Below are 19,431 nucleotides of genomic sequence, written 5' to 3'. Positions count from 1 at the left end.
TTCTCACACAGTCCTCAACAATTTAATATGATTAGTTTCTCGCTGGAGTATATGTGTAAATATACAAATAACTTTCACTCATCCCTGTAAGAGCAGCCTATAAATATGCACAAGTACTCTCGGTTAAACTGGTATGCTCTTTTAGGACATTGTCCCGAAGGAGAACCCCATCAGAGGCTGCCACTAAAATGACCCACTGCTGTCTGATACTGCTAATCTGCCTTAGCTTCTTTTCCTACAGCTCCTCAAAGGGATTTTCTCTATCCTCTGTTGATGGTGGTTCCCTCACAGGAATCTCAGGAGAATTCAAGGGCGCTGCTAGGTACCTCTCTTCCCCAAGGGAAGGAGCGTGGTTTCCTTCTGCAGCAAAGGCAACTGGTATCAAGAAGACCTAGAGTGGAGGGGAAGGTTCCCACCCTCTTTACCTTCTTGTTTCAGAAGGCTTGCTTTTCCAGGCTGATCTCAAAAACTCAATTACAAGACGTGTGTGGTAACATGTATTTAACACAACGATTTACTTAGCATTCATTAAATTAATCTTTAAAAAACTTCACTGTCTCTTAAAAAATATCACTTTAACGTGACTATCTGCATCTTTCTTAAGTGTTCCAGGGGTCTGCGTAATTAATAATTTGAGCAAACCTTTGCTTGGGAACAACATTGTAAAAGCCTGGTCTTTAATTTAGAAAAGTAGGCTAGGGTATCCTTGTATAATTCTCTGAAGGGGAGATCTTTTATTACCCTATGAAATGCCTCTGACTTTGTGCTATTAAAAATGTGAAAAATACGTTTGACTTTGGACTGTATAAAATTGGAAAATTTGCATTTGGGCATAAAACGTAGACTTAAAATGAGCTGACCTAAGAAGACCTGCCTCTGAACTGTTTTACTTCTCTTGGCGTTTATTTGCCTCATGGCGTATTTTTTTCCTCCTTGCCCTATTCTTGCTTTCTCAATTTTGTAAATTCTGACAATGTAGAAGATTTGTAATTCCCTTGTGGCAAGGTAGGCACATGCAGTATGTGAAAGAAGAAGCGACGTGAAACATTCTACTTGGTAGGTAATGCCAACTCTTAAAATCTTTTATTTAAAAAAAAAAGATAATAGGGGTCTCCACATGAATAGAAAATCCAATTGCCTTAATTAACTTCAAATCCTGTCACACATTGAACATTGTGGGTATCTTATTTCCTGGGAGAAATCTTACTTTTCAACTTTTTCAAAACTGGTTACGAGTGAAGTCCAGACAGAAATGGTTTGTATTTCGACGGACTGAGGAAGGAAAGAGGCTTCGTCACTGTGGATTCGATTGATGTCTCTTAAGGGCAAATCTGGATTTCCTAGGTCCTGATTATAAATACTGTTGTTTATCTTTGTGTCTGCTAAACTATTTGGAGACTTTTAAATGCATTAGGTGAATTGGATAATTATCAGGTCTCTGCTTAAGTTTGTACTGTGTGCTTATAGGTAAGCACACATGAGGGGATAGCATCCTCATTTTTGGTAGAATTTGGATTCGATTCTGTATCTATTCTAAAATAATATCTAAAATGACATTATTAATGACAGGGATGAGCAGTACATAGAATGGGATACCAAGTAATTCTATAAATCATTTAGACATCAAATGAGTATCATTATTTGGCTTGTACCCTTTGAATTATCTTACCACTCCATCATACCTCAATCTGTTTCCCTCAGAACTGAGGCAAGGTAGACCATTATATTCCATGGGGATAGATTTTTAATAAATGATCATGATGCAAAATATGTATCAGTGAAGTAATATAGCAATATTTCAACAAAACAGACATAATAACTTCCTTATTTTCCTTGGCATTTTAAGGTTTATGACATATTTTAATAATGCATGTGTATCATATCCAAACATATTAATATATTATGTAAATATAATATTGGATCATTACAGCAAAACATCCAGAAGGATATTGTCTTTATATCCATCTTATATTTGGAAAAAAGGAACTCATCAAAGTTTACAGAGCCAGTTAATTAAAGAGCCAGAAAAAAAACTCAACCATTCTGCCTTGGAAACTATGCTTTATTTTTTTAAAACATATTCTTCACCTAATATTTAGGAGTAAATTATTATGCTATTATAGTTGGAAACATTAAAAGGGGGATCTTTAATCTTTTCACAAAATCATTATAACAGACTGTGGATCTGGCTAACAAGTTTATATAAATTGATGATACATATTGCATTTTGATAGATGCAAGGCAAACAATTTTAGACTAGATAACCCAAGAAATTTTCTATAAAATAGGAGTACTTACAATTACATTAAAATATTCTTATCTGGTGGCTTTTAATATCTTTTTTTTTCCCTCTGAATGCTCTTCATTTTTTTATAGATAGGTATTTCTTTTTTAACTCAACGTATCCTTTGCATTTATTCCTACCAGTGAGAAATTGCGGTTTAAACCTGTGTGTTGTCAAGTGCAATAGAGGTAGAATCTTCAGTTACAGTGTTTGATTTACAGTATTTTAAACATTTTGATTAAATATTTCTGTTCTTTGTATTCTGTGTTTCATCTCTATGAAATCAACATCCTAATACGATGAAGTGTAGTATCCCAGTTACACAGTTTGTTTGCCATCTAGTTTTGTACACTAGAAATTAGATGAACAAGGGAACAGAGCTCTACTGTAGACAGAAAGTGCTTTAAAAGCAGCAGTAAGGAAATACAGCTTCTTCGTGACTCACAAGTGCTACTATTTTCAGTAAATATTTAGGCACTATACTAATGTCTTTGTTTTGTGAAATTTGCTGTCAAAACCTACTTAATTGCTCTTGAAGTCATCTCCTGATTTCATTTAAACGCTGCTCGGACGTTTCAGTATGACATTTCAGGCTTTATCTAGAACCAAGTGTGTATTTCCGTGTTTCACTGAAAGATAATCAACTCTTAAAGTTGTATTATTAAGATAATATGAAAAATTGTGTTTTACTTTATCTCGTGATAGAATAGTAATCCTTAACATTCGAGTATCTATATTCACTTCAGGGTTCACACAGAACTGTGTCAGCGTTTCCCAAACTGTGTCGCATAACTCAGAGAACCCACAATTCACATGTTCCATGTGATATTCATAAATATTCCCAAGACCGGATCTTTGGTACAATTGGTTTGCAAAACATTGCATAGGCTGTATGTCCTTCTGAGAGTCTTACAGAGGTCATTTGCATTTTAAAGGCTCTGAGAGGCCTTTCAGTAAAATAATCATACTGATGGTGCTGTGGAACCAAATCTATCTTCTAAACATTTTGGGAAACGCCATGTACAGCAAACTACTCGGTTGAATTTAGTAAGGGATAATATTATACTGTTTTATCAATTAAGATAATATCACAGAATTAGTCTCTGCCTTGCTCTTACTCCCAAGTAACCTCTGTATTAGATAAAGTGTTACATGGTCCTGTCCTAAACTTCACCATGACAGACTGGTAACCAAGTTATTAACAAGCTCTTCTCATCACTCCCCCCTATACATGAAACATTTATTTTTAATTCCTTTCTTTCCCTTTTACCTCTTTCCTCAATCTTTTAAATCCCATGCCAGCAAAAACTGCTGCATCTTGACCCAACCCATCACTCTTTGGGAAGTTTTAGTAACTGCCTGTCTACCTCCTTTTCTGGCTTCACCCTTAGGTCCGCCTCACGAACACAGCCCTCTTGCAACATCCTAGCCTTCTGAATTCTTTCAGGAAGCTCCTCTTTCTGTCCCATGTCTAGTCCAAACTTACTCCCAGTTTTCTCTCATTTGGAAGAAAAAACAAATGTGCGCCAAAATGTAAATAACATTCTCCTCTGAGACATGTTGACATTATAATAGGGAACAGTCCTTACATCTCCTCTTGCAGAATGTAATTCCGGCTTTCCACAGCATGAAGGTGTCTTCAGTTCACTTAAATTCCACGGGTCCATAGTGAACCCTCTGGTAGACTAGGGAGGGTTGGATCACTCTTACGCGGTCAGCTTTCATGGGTGACTGGTAAAGAGGATACCAGATTGCCATTGTCTTTAATTTGAGAAACTAGGCTAGTACCAAGTAACAGTTTCTTTGTATTAACTCCCATGGAAATGTGCCTTTCCTTTGGTATATAAATGTGATTTTGATGGCCTTGCATGAAATGTGTTTCAGGTTTGTCATGCTCTCCCAGATTTGGTGTCCAACCACTGGCCATTTTGGTTTAGCCACCACTTTTTTAAACATTCCTCCAATACCTCTGGACCATTCTGTGTTCTGCAGTCTGTCTCCACAGCACCCATGGGTGATACTCTATGTATTTGACTGGTCTCAAAGATGGATACGTCAGCAGTAAGCCAGTGCCTGTCTTTGCCCACAGGGGTGCGTCTTGACAGAGTACGTGGAGGTCGGCAGAAGTACAAGCGCAGAATAGATGCGGAGAACAGCCCCTACCTGAACCCTCAGCTGGTTCAGCCAGCCAAAAAGCCATGTAAGTACAGCAGACGTGTCTGGCTTTCCAGCACACAGAATCCTCCCAGTTGGCTCTATGTGTATCAGTTTTGGCATGCCCATCCCTACCGACTCCAAGGAGACTTGTCTTTGTTGGGGGGCTGTGGCTCTGTTCCCAAGGATTGCCTTTGAGGAGCAACAGCTACTCCGCTAATTATCTTCTCCTTTTTTTTTCCTATGATTTTCTCTCCCCTGCCCTTTTTTCACCTAGTCATTTTGTAGAAGCATAAGCATATTAAGGCATAGCTTATATAGTGCAAATTTTACGTTTACTGGTTATCTTTATTTCCAGAGGTACATAAAATGGATCATACTGTAATCATTAGTTCATTGGAGCTGTTAGTTTCAGATTTCACAAGAAAGTGATTTTTGTAGTTTTCACTAACTAAATGAGTATGACTGCTCAACCTCCCAATGAAAATACATTAGGAGCCTCATTAATTTGGCGCTGTAGAAGGTTAACACACTACCTAGCAATAGATTAAAACAAGAATAGGCCCTCCTGATAACAAGCATAGGTTGATGGTTCTATCTCAGATGCCCTTGTGGGCATTATGAATTGCTTTTAAAGAGTCCATGGTTTTATAATGCCAGATTGCAATTTGAAAGGATGATGGGTACATTGCTAAAACGCAAGCCCCATTCTCTTTGTCATTAACTAGAAGGAGCTGGGATGTAGATTGAGGCAATAACTGCATCCCATTTTCTGAAAAATCAGTTCATAGTTCTAATGCAACAGAACTAGCCTTTTAGGATATTTATGCATAGAGTTCGTACGAGACACTGAGAAGTGCTTGATGGAAACAGTCCCCACATTTAGCTGTCGCGGTCTCAAGAAGATACAACCAGCACTTATCAGAGGAGGCTGCATCCATAGTGGTTGTAGAAGAGACACGGGCAATGTTTGATCTGCTTTCAAGGGAAGAGAAAGTGTCAGCTTCTCATTCCGACTCTCCAGGAGGGGTCGCTGCTGGGCATCACACACGTGAGCATATGGGGATCTGTTAAATAAATAAAACAGACCCTGAACTGTAAATGAAAGGACATTTTAGCTATGTCAAAGGAAAAACAACCAGTTTTACATAAAATTAAAGCTTAAGTGAACATATGGCATAGTTTCCTTTCGCCTTTCCAAAAAACATTATGTTGATTATACCTTCAATTGTCCAATCTGGCATCTCCTCCTTAGCCTGCATAAGCTGTTTGGCATTCTACAAATACAATCTAGGACTGCATTAAGCAGATTTTGCACATTACAGTAAAAAATTTTCTGATAATACAATAAAACGCAATAAACACTAATGCTTAATTTCATTAGAGGTTAGTTTTCCTAGACTTAGACTTAGTATTATACAGACTGCCCATTTCTCATTCATTTTACATGAGCATTGACTGAAACCATTGATAATTTCCTCGACTGGGAGAAAAATGAGCTCTAGGCCATTTTGCAAGTCCACATGATGGAGGAACATCTATGGTTTTCGGTGTAAACCTGAGAAATTGGGAAGTGGCTCGTCAAGTACCTTTAAGAAGATTATAGCAATTTCAGCGAGCTCCATTTGTCTGAGATAAAGAGGACTCCTAATAAATCATTACTCATTATCTCAAGGCCTCTGTGTTAATTTTCCTTAGTCCATCCAATTAGTGTGTTTTTGTAACAAACATTTATAAAACTTAATTTTCAGATCCTGTCAGATAAGTGTCAAGAGGCTGTGCATGGGCTTTGCTGAGAAAGTGGCTGAGGGAGATTTCTGGACCCTGACTGATTGTTTGTGTACTACAGAAGCCCAAGAATGGAAATTGGGTTCTATTGATTCTAATTAGGGAAACATTAAATAAGATTTACCTAGAAACAGTGCTGCTGGCTATTCCATTTTCTGAATGATGGGAATTTCTTAGCTTCAACCAGATTTCTCCGACCCTTCCGGTCAAGTATCCATTGACTTGGGTCAAGCAGGTAACCATCTTCCCAGGATGAAAAGAACCAGAATCAGGCTTTCCTTTGGGCACATTTTTGTGCCCTTTATTAAATACTGCATTTTCGTCTAATCCTGAGAAAACTCGCGGTTGCTGACAGGTTTTGTTGCATTGTCAGAGCAATGAAAGTTGAAACTTTTCCAAGCGTAACTAAAAATACAGGGTGTTGTTTCCATAGCATATACAAGAAACAAATGCCATTCTTAACAGATCCTAGAAATTAAAAAAAAAAAGAATCTGTATTTATTTTTATTTTTTTCCCTACAAAATATGGTGTTTGGGAATATTTCCTCCCAAATCTCCAAATCTGCATTTTCAATTTGGTGATAATTGAGTATTACTGTCAATGAATGGTTATCTGTTGATTATTTGCAATAAATGTAATTCATATAACAGCCATAATAATAGAATGTTAAAATGTTAGAAAAGTGGCTAATTATAGCTTGGATAATTTCCTTGTCATTTCGTTAAAGAAGACTAAAGGGAATGCTATGTTTTCAATTCTAAGGTATATGCAGTCTTTTCATTTGGGGCTAAAAAAGTTAAAAACTTAGAATGAAAGGAAAATTATCTAGTAAACACAGAGGAAACGGGCTTTGCTCACAAAAGTCCCATTTAATGCCCTGGCTTGCTAGAGTAATAATACACAGAACACTGAAATATTTGGGTTTATCCTTACCCGTTTGTATCTCTTCACTTAGAAGAAAGTATAAAATCTAAAGCTACATATAGAAATTGAAAATAGGGCTAACAAGAAAAATCATTCTGTTAGCAAGGCTTTACCACCCTTCCATAAACTCTCACATGCCCCTGAGCAATAAAACACATTTGATGTGATGCTTTCCATTTGTCTCTAGTGTTTATTTTACGAAGGATTTTAAAAACATACATCACAAATTTCAGACAGATAAATCTGAACCAGAGAATGAGCTAAAGACAACAGATGAAAATAGAGGATTAAAGAATTAGACACTCCGAAGAGAAAATATTGTAACATTTAAGTAGGAGTATTTTTCTGCAAACGGATGTTGGCTGTATTTGAAAGATTGGCTGGGTGTGTGGGGAGGGAGAGAAAGGAGAGAAATTCCTATTTAATGCATCCCACAGAGATAGAGTTATATAGTCAGTAATTCACCCAGGCAGAAGGGCTGTGACCTCTGCTCTTCTTTAAAGGAATTAAGACAATTAATGACTTCCGTGCCCATTATGACTATGGGCGTAGGTAGTTCTTTGCCTTCCACATTATATTCTATATTTCAGGGGCTGACTGTGGATTTTTAGTTTAAAGATGTTGTACACTATTGAATCCGCTTCCCCAAATCCCACTTAAGAATCAAAGAGCCAACCCAGAAAGCATCTAACTTCTCTTATCTGTTTGCTATAAAAAATTTCATTACAGGACAAATGCTTCATTCCAGCAAAGGCAGGTAGAGTAAAGAAGAAGAAAGGAATGCATTCCGTTACAACTGCAGTGGCTCATTTCTTCCTCTGAGTTTTCCTGAACGCTGTTTACTCTGCATATATTGAACCAGAAACAGAATAGTTGGGGTTTATTGTAGGCGATTGGAATGATTTGTCAAAACGCAGCATACTTTAGGGTTTGGGAAAGAGGGATGATGCTGCTAGTGATCTTGTAGTGCTCTGGTCTGATCCTGCAGATAACAAGATTGTCTCACATTTGTTGGTGGCCGAACCGGAGAAGATCTATGCCATGCCTGACCCTACTGTCCCCGACAGTGACATCAAAGCTCTCACTACCCTGTGTGACTTGGCTGACCGCGAGTTGGTGGTTATCATTGGATGGGCGAAGCATATTCCAGGTACATTTTCTGAAAAGAAAAAAAACAGAAACAGAAAAGGTTTCAGTAATTCCCTAATATGTAGTTTTAGGCAAATCCAAAAATTTCTCATTACTGTATTTTTTAACCTTTACATTGCTTTTATCATACTTAATTTCGAGCTTTGCTTGACCTTAATAGAATCATAAACCTTTCTCTGTCTGTACCACCTTGAACTCTAGTTATTTTTTTTTTCGTATGCAAAGGTACTATTGCCAACATAAGGTAAAGAGAATATAACTTTAAAAAAAATATATCTTTCTCCCTCTTAAAATTCTGAGCTTTCTCCTAAGGAAATCCTTCGCTTTTTTCTTTTCACTTTAAAAAATGTCTTTGTCAGCACACATCTAACGTACCTTTTTTTTTCCTTTTAAGACTCACTCATTTTGTTGTTCATGGTGGCTGTTTACATTGAATTGCTGTTCGTATTTACCAGCGCAGCTTTGGTTGACAATTAGATATTTACCATGAATTTGTACACAAGTTGTAAAAATAAATATTAAATAGACAACCTAAACCTTCTCAGGTGGTAACTTAAAAGTAGTATTTTAAAGTATCCTATTACTTTTCTTTCCTGGCCCATCCCATAACATCAGTAAACACACCTGGTCACAAGTGTTGAGAATTTTAGCAGCCTACCTGAATTATTTTTGTTTGTTTGTTTGAACTTTGATCTTCAAGTAATTTGTAAACAAGTTTTTGAACGATGAGCAATGTTTTTCTGGTATGGTTAGCTTACTTCTGTCTCCTTAAACTAGTTTGTCTTTATGCTTTGAATGCTACAGTAATTTCTTTAATCAAATTGATGGAAGTCCCTTTCCCAGCCCACACTGAAACCAATTTCTTGGTCATGATACGCCAGCTATGTTGCTAACAGTCGTAACGAACTGTCAGGCGATATCGCAGTGAAGCTAATTTGAAGTCATTAGGTGTGCAGCGTTCAAGCGACAATTTGTTACAGTGGTTAGGAACACAGCTGACATTTCTGAATGGCTTTGTTCGGTGCAGTTCTAGATGAGGCCAAGCAAATTGTAAACTAATTTAAACATCACTCTGTATTATACTAGCTACTTTGTCTTACACTGTTTGCTAATAAAGCACCCCAAATTAAGTCAAAACTAGTTAAATAGGTGAGCTTGAGTGTGTTCTTTAGAAGATACCTAACAAGGGTTGCTACACGTACGAGAAGGATGAGAATTTGATCATATGGGTAGTTGATGCCACATTTCAATTGTAATCACATCTATGTGATTTCTAAAAAAAAAAAGGATATGCTAAAAGATGTTAAGACATTTGGGAATTGTGACAGTGGGAACTATCAGAATTTGCTTAAACAGTGTATGAAAACTTATCTAGATGAAAAGTGCTGTGAAGGGTTTAGAGCAAAAAAATTTAACATTTGTTGAAGTATCCACACTTTTTTAGATAATCAATATGTATCATTTGTATTTATATATTTCATTACTTTATATATAGACATGTACAAACACGCACGTACATACTCACATATTTTATTTTTTTTAATTTTTTAAAAAGATTTTCTTTTTAAGTAATCTTTACACCCAATGTGGGGTTCAAACCAACAACCCTGGGATCGAGAGTTGTACGCTCTACCGACTAAGCCAGCTAGGCACCTCTACACTCACATATTTAAAATACCATTGTTCTGGGACACCTGGGTGGCTCAGTCGGTTAAGCATCCAACTCTTGATTTTGGCTCAGGTCATGATCTCAGGGTTGTGAGATTGAGCCTTGTATGGGGTTCTCTGCTGGGTGTGGAGCCTGCTTAAGATTTTCTTTTTCCCTCTCCCTCTGCCCCTCTCTCCTCTCTCTCTCTCTCTCCCTCCCTCTCTTTCTTAAAAATAAAATAAAATAAAAAAGACCAAAAAAATCATTATCTGAACCCAGGGTTTCTCAGCCTTGACACTATTGATATTGGAAACCAGTCATCCTTTGTTGTGGGGGACTGTCCTTTTTGGGGTAGGATGTTCAGCATCCTGGGTTTCAATCACTAGCACCCTTGAGTTATGACAAACAAAAATGTCTTTAGATGTGGACATATGTCCTCTGGTGGGCAAAACTGTGCCCGTCTTCCCCAACTGAGAACTGTTGTTTTAATCCAGAAATCAAGTACTATTATCTTTAATTCAAAGATAGGGATGTTTGAGGCATAAAGAGGTAAAAACACTTACACAAATTCACAAATGTATCCAATACCTTCAAAGCATATTCAGCATTGCTTCCTGAGTAGAATCAGGATACCGGGTTGACTGCATTTGAAAGAGCCACTTCAAAATAATAATGATGATAGTGTTCATATTACTGATAACAACAGCATGAAAGACTGTGTCACTATGACTCGAAACCACCCATTATTTTAGAGAACTCTGCACAGGTCCTCCCTGAATTAAGAGACGTGTTAAGCCAATATTTTAATATTGTCCAGACATCCCATAATAAAGACCAATAAAAGTCAACAACTTCTTACAATGCTGTCTGGTAAGGAAAAGTCAATGATAAATTTGTGGGTCCAGTTGTGCATCTAAGTAGAAATGTCAGCTTACAAAGGAACCTGTCACAGTAAAGGGGCTCTCTGGTGACTTTAGTGAAGACAGTAACTTTAAATAACTATGAGTAACAGCATTTCCAGTGGTGGAAACAATTACTGTACGATTATGTGTTCAGTCTTAAGCTGAGGCTTAGAATTGGTGGGGACTGACGTGATTCTCTCTCCATAGCAAATGCCAGAGGAGGTCACTGTGGAGTGATGATTCACAGCCCTGGTGCTTGTGATACCCTCAGGGTGTTTAAATGATTACAAGGAGTGGCTTGGCTTTTCAGAAAAGGATTAGCCAAACAAGAATTAACTGGAATTCTTTTAAATTGTTAAATAATAAGCGTGCCATGCGGTGTTTTGAGGTAGAAGAAGAGGATGCTCTGATGTTAAGAGTGCTGGTATACCCTGGGTTCAGAGAGGCTGGGCCTAGCAGCAATTTGGAGTATAGGATGGGGGGCTGGTAGGGCGGGAGACAAAGAGAGTATAAAGATTAAGGTCACATTTCTGCCTTGATGGAAGTAAAATCATATTCTTGATAACATGACCCAGTCCTCATAACTGGGGTCAGAGCCTGAATTAAAGTCAAATCAGAACTGAAATTTCACCTGTCTTTGTCTTAACTTTAAAACTCTTTGTGTAAGGCTTCTGTTAAAATTAAAGTGAAATCTTTCTTTAATGCTAAAATCTAAGCCTTTGCTCTCTTTATGCTGTTCTCAGTTTGTGTCATCACACACACACACACACACACACACACACACACGCAGTTCAAAAATTAAGTTTAGCATCTAAGATAAGATCAGTAGCCTCTCTGCACTGCTGGGAATGGACTCTTACATCCTTGCTTTTGCTACATAAAAAAGTGCAGAATTCAACAAAAGAAAATATTGAAGAAAAATACATATGGAGTGTTTTTTTTTATCAGTAAATCGAATTAGTTGACTTACTTTAATAAATCATATAAATGGAAAAGTGTGTTCTTAGGAAACATGACCATACTTTATCTATAGAAGAAAAAAGATCACAAGGGCTTTAGAAAATGCTTGACTTTAGTTGGAGGAGCATAAGGGCACAAGAACAGATGATGGTGCCCTAATAGCCCTTTTTAAGAATGACAGGGCCCCGCCATTAGCATCCTTTTATATCCTTGGAAATTGCTCATGCCTCGCTTTTCTGGTTCCTATCTGCCTGACTCTTTTTTATTTCTCTTTCAATTTCGTCCGCGCTCGGATAAGCGCATGCTAACACAATATGATTGAGCTGTAAAATGGAACGCTGTCGCCTCTAATCTCTTTTATGTAGATACGGAGTTACTGCACACTCCACTTCATTCTCTCCCCATTGTTGGCCTTTTTTAGAATGGGCTGCCAAGTAATGGAGGCTCCACCAAATATTAGAGCTAGGTTTCACAGGGTGTGATAAGACGATTATCAGCCCAGCAGTCAGATCTATTATTGTTCTTTGTGGTTGATTAAAATATTATTATGTACTGTTACTTTGTTAGCAAAATGTAGAATGTGCTTAGTCAGATGGTGCTTAAAAAAGCATAACCCATATTAGCTGACCTATATAAGTGGCTTAAATATATTATGGGTCTCACCCGACAGTTTAAGAGAATACAAGCGTATTTGAACAATTAAGTGAATGAATGTATTTTAGAAGAATTTTCCCTTATCAAAGATGGCAGATTTTCAGGTAGGTTTGTTTATTTTTAACATGACAAATTAAACCCTCGCTTGCTAAAGAAGAGGACTCTGTAAGTTTGGGGCCTCTTAGTCACATTTATAAAATGGTATCTTTTGGAATGATATCAAAACAGAAAAAAAACTCTACAATTTTTACTCATACTCAGTGAAGGCAGGAAATATTAAGCTCTACAGGAAAACCACACTAGGAAGATAATGTGATCAATCTTTACGTGTAGTTTATTCGTGTGAGAAACAGAAATCTAAAGTATAGAAACCGGTATTTTTCATTTACACTGAAGCATTTTTTTGGTAAAAAAAAATATGCAATTAGAAGAATGTATCAAAAATTTCTCGTTGAGTGGATTTTTATGTTTTTCTCAACAGAAGTATTGAGACTTCTCAAGAAGCAGCAGAATCTTTAAAGAACATGTATAAACTATTTCTACATTAGCATATAAATTTTGTGGGCAAATACCCAAGGGTATTTCAAACATCTATTGCTAATGATGCTGTTTAAAGATTGTTCTATTGTTCTAACAGCATTTTATGTAGAGACCGATTTTTAAGATGATGTCATCCCCAGCCAAAGTTGTGGAGGTTTTTAAAATGCCCATTCCTTATCTTAAACTGGTAGCACCATTAAGTGATGACGATATGTGCAAAAAGACACACAAACAAATGTGGTGGAAATAATTACCATAAGATTATGTTTCCATTTATAACACAAAAATATGTTTCCATGTGTATATGCGTGTGATTATGGTTTGATGTGCGGGTCAAGGGCATGTTTGACTAAGAGAGAGTTATTATATAAGTAGCACCTAAGACTCAGTTTGGGATCTCTATCACTGGAACTTGATAAATATTTTATTGATTAGTTGATTTAAAATATGCATAGCCCCAAACTGCTCATTGGCCCTGAGGCTCCCCTCTCTAGAGCCCATCCCAGAACTGAATTTACAGGGAATTGTAATTTCTACTTTGCTGTGAATGAATTGAAGTGATCACAGCCTCTTTTCTCAGGATTAATTTTTCTTTTGTGTATGTAACTTAATGATTGCAGAACTACGAAGTAGTTGAGTCTTTTAGTTAAGTGGAGAAAATATAAATTTTAGACCCAAAGCCTTGGTACTTTATAAATACTATTTAAATTATAGTTCTATTCAATTACCAAATATTTGGAAGTTCTGTTTCATGTACCTGGTAGTTGTCTACCTCTGCACCTATCCTTGTGGTTTCCAAACCTGGAATGAACCTGAAAGTAAAATCAGACAACCTAAGCTGTAGTGGAGTAATTTTTTTAAGTCACTTAATTGCTCTAGCCATTAGTTATATTGTGAAAATCAAATGAGGGAAAGAATACACATGCAAATTAAACACATATGTATAATTAATTTGCAAATTATAAAGCATGATCTAAATGTAAAATATCAGTGTTCATTTTAGTTCCTAAGATACTGCACATAGATTGTCATTTTATTGCAATTAAAACCAAGTGATCCAAAAAGTCAGTGTTAATAAAATCCATTTCAAAAGATATCCACCATAAACATCGGTTCTAATACAAAAGTAGGAGGGAAGCTTATTTAACCAAAAGGATCTGTGTATGGATATGGTCATCATTTGTCTTAGGTGGGCAGGATCATTAGCATCTAAATAATCTAGTTCATCCTTCTTGGCCAAACCTAAAATAACTGAATGTTTATCAGTTTCTGAAGTCACAACTATGATAGGGAAACAGGAACCAGTAAGTCGAAAAATATGTTATGAAAAAAATAATCTGAAAGGTCACCTAAGGTCCTTCATTTTCTGCAGCTACCCTTCCTAGAAATTAAAAAAATATATATATATGTAGACCGATAAGAAGTTGCCAGTTTTCCTAGACAGAGATCCGGTTCAAGAGACAACCCAAATCTTGTTAAAGATGCTCATAGAGATTGACTGTCACCACTGAGTCCATGGTTCGTGACCTAATGCCCGTTCTGTAACCAGGCTGGATTACCTGTGCTCACGTCATCTCTATTCCAGCATTCCTTAGGCTCCATTACTAGGTGTCTCCAAATTATGTTTGCCACCCATACATAGCCATGCTATTGTATACCTCTAATCAAAAATGAATTGTAATTTCATAGTAATCATTGAATCCGATTTAAGTATTTGAGTAGGTGCCACGTACCCAACTCTATGCTTGGTACTGTGGGAAATATAAAAAATATACATGACATGATCTCTACCCTGAATCATGTATCTCTGTCCAAATAAATATATACACATGTGTGTGTGCATACATATGTGATAATCTCATTTTAATGAGATTAAGCTCTCAATACAAAAAGAACTAACATCTATATGGTTATTTATTGTTGACAAAGCACTTTCATAAACATTTATTGGATACCTACAACAATTCTGTTGTTATTCTCTGGGTAGGTTTTATTCTTATTATCCCCACTTTATATATGAGCAAACTTGAGAGTCAGGAAGTTTGACTCACCCTATTTATGTTACTTGGACCCCCAGAATATTTAACTTAAATGGCTTTTCACCAGTAGCTTCATTATGTCTTTCTTCCCTGTCCTCATCTCCTTCCCCTGTGTTCTCTATCATTTGTTCCAGATTACCTACCTACCTCTCATAACAAGCTTAGGTGAATGTAACATATTTGCCCTATCTTTCAATTTTGTCTATACATTTACAAAATGCAAGATTCAAGGAAAGGAGGATGAATAAAAAAGGAAATGTATGACACTTTTTTCGATCAGTGAAAATCAACGTGTTTGATAGTGTACCCTAGATATGCCTGATCACAAATTTTAATGAAACAAGGTAATTGCCATTTAACTACTCATCGGAGTAGTTGAAACGTTCCTTAAATGATTAGTTGCTAAAATTGGATGCTCCCCCCCCCCCTTATTGTGTTTGGATTCACTGGCCTTTGAATTTGATTGAGAGTTATAGGTAAACCGGAGCAGAAGTGAGTCAAGTGACTTTCAGCCGCACCAAATATCAAAATGTTAGCTCCACCGCTCAACCAACTTGAATCCATTCCTTCCTCCCTCCCTCCCTCCTTCCCTCCTTCTTGCCTTTCTTCCTTTCCATCTTTCCTTCCTTCCTTCTTTCCTTCCATAAAGCATTTAGTCAGCTCTGTGTCAGGCATTGTGCACAATGGATATGCACACGAGCATGAATACAGCACAGGATCTGCTTTTACGACCCTCCCAGTGTAGTGGGTAATTCGGAGAGATGAAAGGACAGCTCTAACTCTGGGATGTGGGCTGTGATGCTGCTGTCACAGAGTCACATGGAAGCATGGGAGGAGCAGCATGGGACTGGATTCGTGGCCAAGGACCCCATCATGAAAAATCTTGAGTTTCTTGCAAAGGAAATAGCATTTTATACTGAAGGCAATAGAAGCAATTAACATTTTTAACTCAGTGACATGATTAAAACTGCATTTTGAAAAGATTAAAATCCGAACCTTGAGCCAACTTACATAGAGAAAGATTACTCAGTGTACTTTTGAAAACAACACTGTTAAATTTCTGAGTGTTAAAGATTTCTATATGTACCAGGTCCTAAAATAGGATACCATTTTCAAGCAAGTTCTTAGTAATTGTTAAACTCTTTTGCATGATGAGGTGATAGGATGAGTCCAGTCATTTGGTTTACTGTAAGTCATGATCTTTCAGAAGCCTGAAATAGCTTGAAATCTACCTGAAGATTATCAAAATATTGACACCCTATAGACCTGACCCAACTCTTTCTGTTCTGGAATTCTGTTAATGGAGCTGTTACTTCTGACTCTTAGATTCTTCTCGAGGCTACTTAATGAGTTAAAGAAAGACTTTTGTGTCTTGGGAGGAAATTGTTATATGAGAGCTGCTATAATTAGTATAATTAATATATGCTTAAATGCTTAATCAAAATATCTTTTTTTTTTTTTAACCTCTAAAACAAGAATTTGAGGGAGAAGAGCAGAACATGACGCCAGTATGTTTTGTTTCTCTCTTTGCTCCTTTTTGACCCTCCCTCCAACCCTAACCCCGCCTACCTTCTGTGGGCTGGTTGCACTTTTCCCCTGCGTCCCCCTTTATCTGCCTCAGCCAATCTCCAAATGAATGCATGTCTATCCTGGCCTTGGCTTTGACACTCTGGATATATTGATTAATAGTTGCCCTAAGCTCCTTTTAGCAAATCAAATTTTCACTTTTAGCAAGGATTTCGCCTCTGATTTATTCAGCAAAGTGAAATGCACTAAATTGACTTTGACATTCAGGGAAAATGGCTGAAAAACAAAGAGCAGAAGAAAGAGATATAAATTGTGTGGCAGCTGGAGACTTCAAGCATCAGAGAAACAGTTTTCTATAGAATACAGAGTAATTTAAAAGCACTTTTTAAACACGGAGAGAAGTGATGTCTTCAAAAAATTTAACTGCCGAGTTTTCTTTTTGAAAGAAGTTGTATTACTCAGCTGAACTCAGAATTTCTGGTACAAGACATTATATCTTGTAGATAAAAATAGCTATGTAATCCAGGATTGTATATATCAAAATTAGTTTATGAAAGCAAGGGAGTAACCTAATTACTTTGGAAAAGAAATATTCAAGAATAATCCTATACAAAATAGAATAGTTAGCTTGAAAGTGCTAGTACTTTGTAGCTGTGTGTGTTGTAAAGAATGGAACTACTTCAGCACCATAAGGAGAATTTAAAATAATTTTGGATCACAATCTCAGTAGAGAAAAGCCATGCAGCTTGGCACTTCTGTATGCCTTTTTCCCAAGAATGTCAGCCTTGGCTGTGTTCTTTTATGTGACTTAAGCCAGCCTACTTCCTTGTTAGACCAAGGTTCAGTGAGTAAGTAACCATCAGGTTCAAGACACAAAGTGTGGTTTTGATATGTAAAAGGAAATAGTGCTGGAGCGAGGATGAAGCAAAGGAAGGGAAGTTGAACTGAACTCACCAGGGGCACTTGGGGAGGAATTAAAGGTGTGAGGAGTATCAGGGAATATTTTTTGATATTGAGATCTAATAGACTGTTGCCTCGCTTCTGTGGAGGGATTATCAGAGCAGAGAAAGGATAAGGGGCAAGTAAAATCTACAGCTGGAATTGGGTGCTCATTGACCTCTTTCCTGTTCAGTATGACTATTCCTTATTAACTGAAGTTGGGGTCCACATAGTCAAGGTGCTCTCCCTTTAACTCTATATTATTAGTCTCTTTCCTTTAATATTCAATAAATCCAATTTATTTTATTTTAAAAAATATTGGAGAGAGAGGTGGGGGAGGGGCAGATAGGAAGACAAGCAGACTCCCCACAGAGCAGGGAGCCCAACGCTCAGTGCTCCATCCCAGGACCCTGAGATCATAACCTGAGCCGAAACCAAGAGTCAGACGCTTAACCGACTGAGCCACCCGGGTGCCCCTAAATCTAACTTATTTTTTTTTAAGATTTTATTTATTGGGGCGCCTGGGTGGCTCAGTCGGTTGAGCAGCTGCTTTCGGCTCAAGTCATGATCCCAGGGTTCTGGGATCGCGCCCGGCATTGGATTCCCTGCTTGGTGGGGGGCCTGCTTCTCACTCTCCCTCTGCCGCCCCCACTGCTTGTGCTCTCCCGCTCTCTCTCTGTCAAATAAATAAATAAAATCTTAAAAAAGAGAGAGAGAGCGAGCACAAGCAGAGGGAGTGGCAGGCAGAGGGCGAAGCAGGCTCCCCATTGAGCAAGGAGCCCGATGCGGGACTCCATCCCAGGTACTCGGGATCATGACCTGAGCCGAAGGCAGATGCTTAAGTGACTAAGCCACCCAGGCGTCCCAAAATCTAACTTATTTTGAATATATCCAGTGTGACCCCAACTCTCCATATCAGTGGCATTTTACTCATCAGATGTCTTAACAATGTATCTGATCTGTCCATAGGCATGTGATTTCCCTAAAATCAAGCTACTTCTTTCCCAATTCAGCCCACTTCCAAACATCATAAATGACTCTTAATTAGACGAATCCAATTAAAAGAACCTATTTAATCTGCCCAAATCACTTTAATTTACCAGAATTTCTAAGAAGTTTATGCTATCTGATAAACACATAACACCTCCATTTGTTTATAAATACCTTGATATTTTTCTTAGGAAAATTTTTCTTTTTCCCAGAAAAAAACACCACAATTTTTCTCTCTGAAGCAATCAACAACTTTCATTTTTTATTTATTTTTGCTAACTGTTTTTCCCCCCAGCAAGAGTCAGGAAAGATGTACAAAATACACAAACTCCATGTAAAAGGAATGTTCAGCTTACGTTTCATATACTTGGATCTCTTATGGTGCAGTGCAGTATTATTAAATGAATTAAAAAGTGTAGTACATTGTTACTTAGTTAAAGAGGAAAATATAATGGATAAACATCACCCCTTGGTAATTCTGAGAGTTATAGTCAATTCAACTTAGTTAATCCCAAAATTTTACCAGTCTCTACGAATCACATAATTTTGCTTCCAATACAGAAATTATATTTTTGTTGCCAAAATGGGCGTTAAGCCCTGACTGCAAATTATTACTATAAGATCAAGAAGGGGAAAGGACCAGTTTCTTCAGCTGGATTTAGATGAAGCAAGTGGATAACTGGATGTCCAGGTCAGCAGCCCAGACTGTCTGGTTTTAGAGAGTCATCGGAGCCCAATTAATAAATGCTATCACTCCAGGGGTGTCTCTGAAGAGTGGCTCCCTCCTCTCTCTGTGAAGGAGGCTTCACACCTGCTTAACCTACATTAGGAAAGGATTAATTACCTGAAGTGTGGGCCCCTCAGCCAGTCAGCACGTTTGTGCCAGGGCACATGGTGCCCTCGGCTGAGGAGGGAGACAGGGAGAAGGAGCA

At 37.5% G+C, this 19,431-nt stretch overlaps 1 protein-coding gene across 10 annotated transcripts in view; it reads left to right on the top strand.

Moving 5' to 3' along the window:
- Positions 1-19,431, top strand: part of ESRRG (estrogen related receptor gamma) — a 565,965-nt gene that overhangs the window by 497,696 nt on the left and 48,838 nt on the right. For all 10 annotated transcript variants that reach the window (XM_078078363.1, XM_078078359.1, XM_078078361.1 and 7 more), the window contains 2 exons: positions 4,374-4,484; positions 8,140-8,301. In XM_078078363.1, the coding sequence (XP_077934489.1) occupies positions 4,374-4,484; positions 8,140-8,301 (273 nt within the window). The remainder of the gene's footprint in view (positions 1-4,373; positions 4,485-8,139; positions 8,302-19,431) is intronic.

The sequence above is a fragment of the Halichoerus grypus genome, chromosome 7, assembly GCF_964656455.1.
Source record: "Halichoerus grypus chromosome 7, mHalGry1.hap1.1, whole genome shotgun sequence".
Taxonomy (NCBI): Eukaryota; Metazoa; Chordata; class Mammalia; order Carnivora; family Phocidae; genus Halichoerus; species Halichoerus grypus.
Note: the sequence above shows the minus strand (reverse complement) of the source record. Positions and strands in the feature narration are given on the sequence as shown.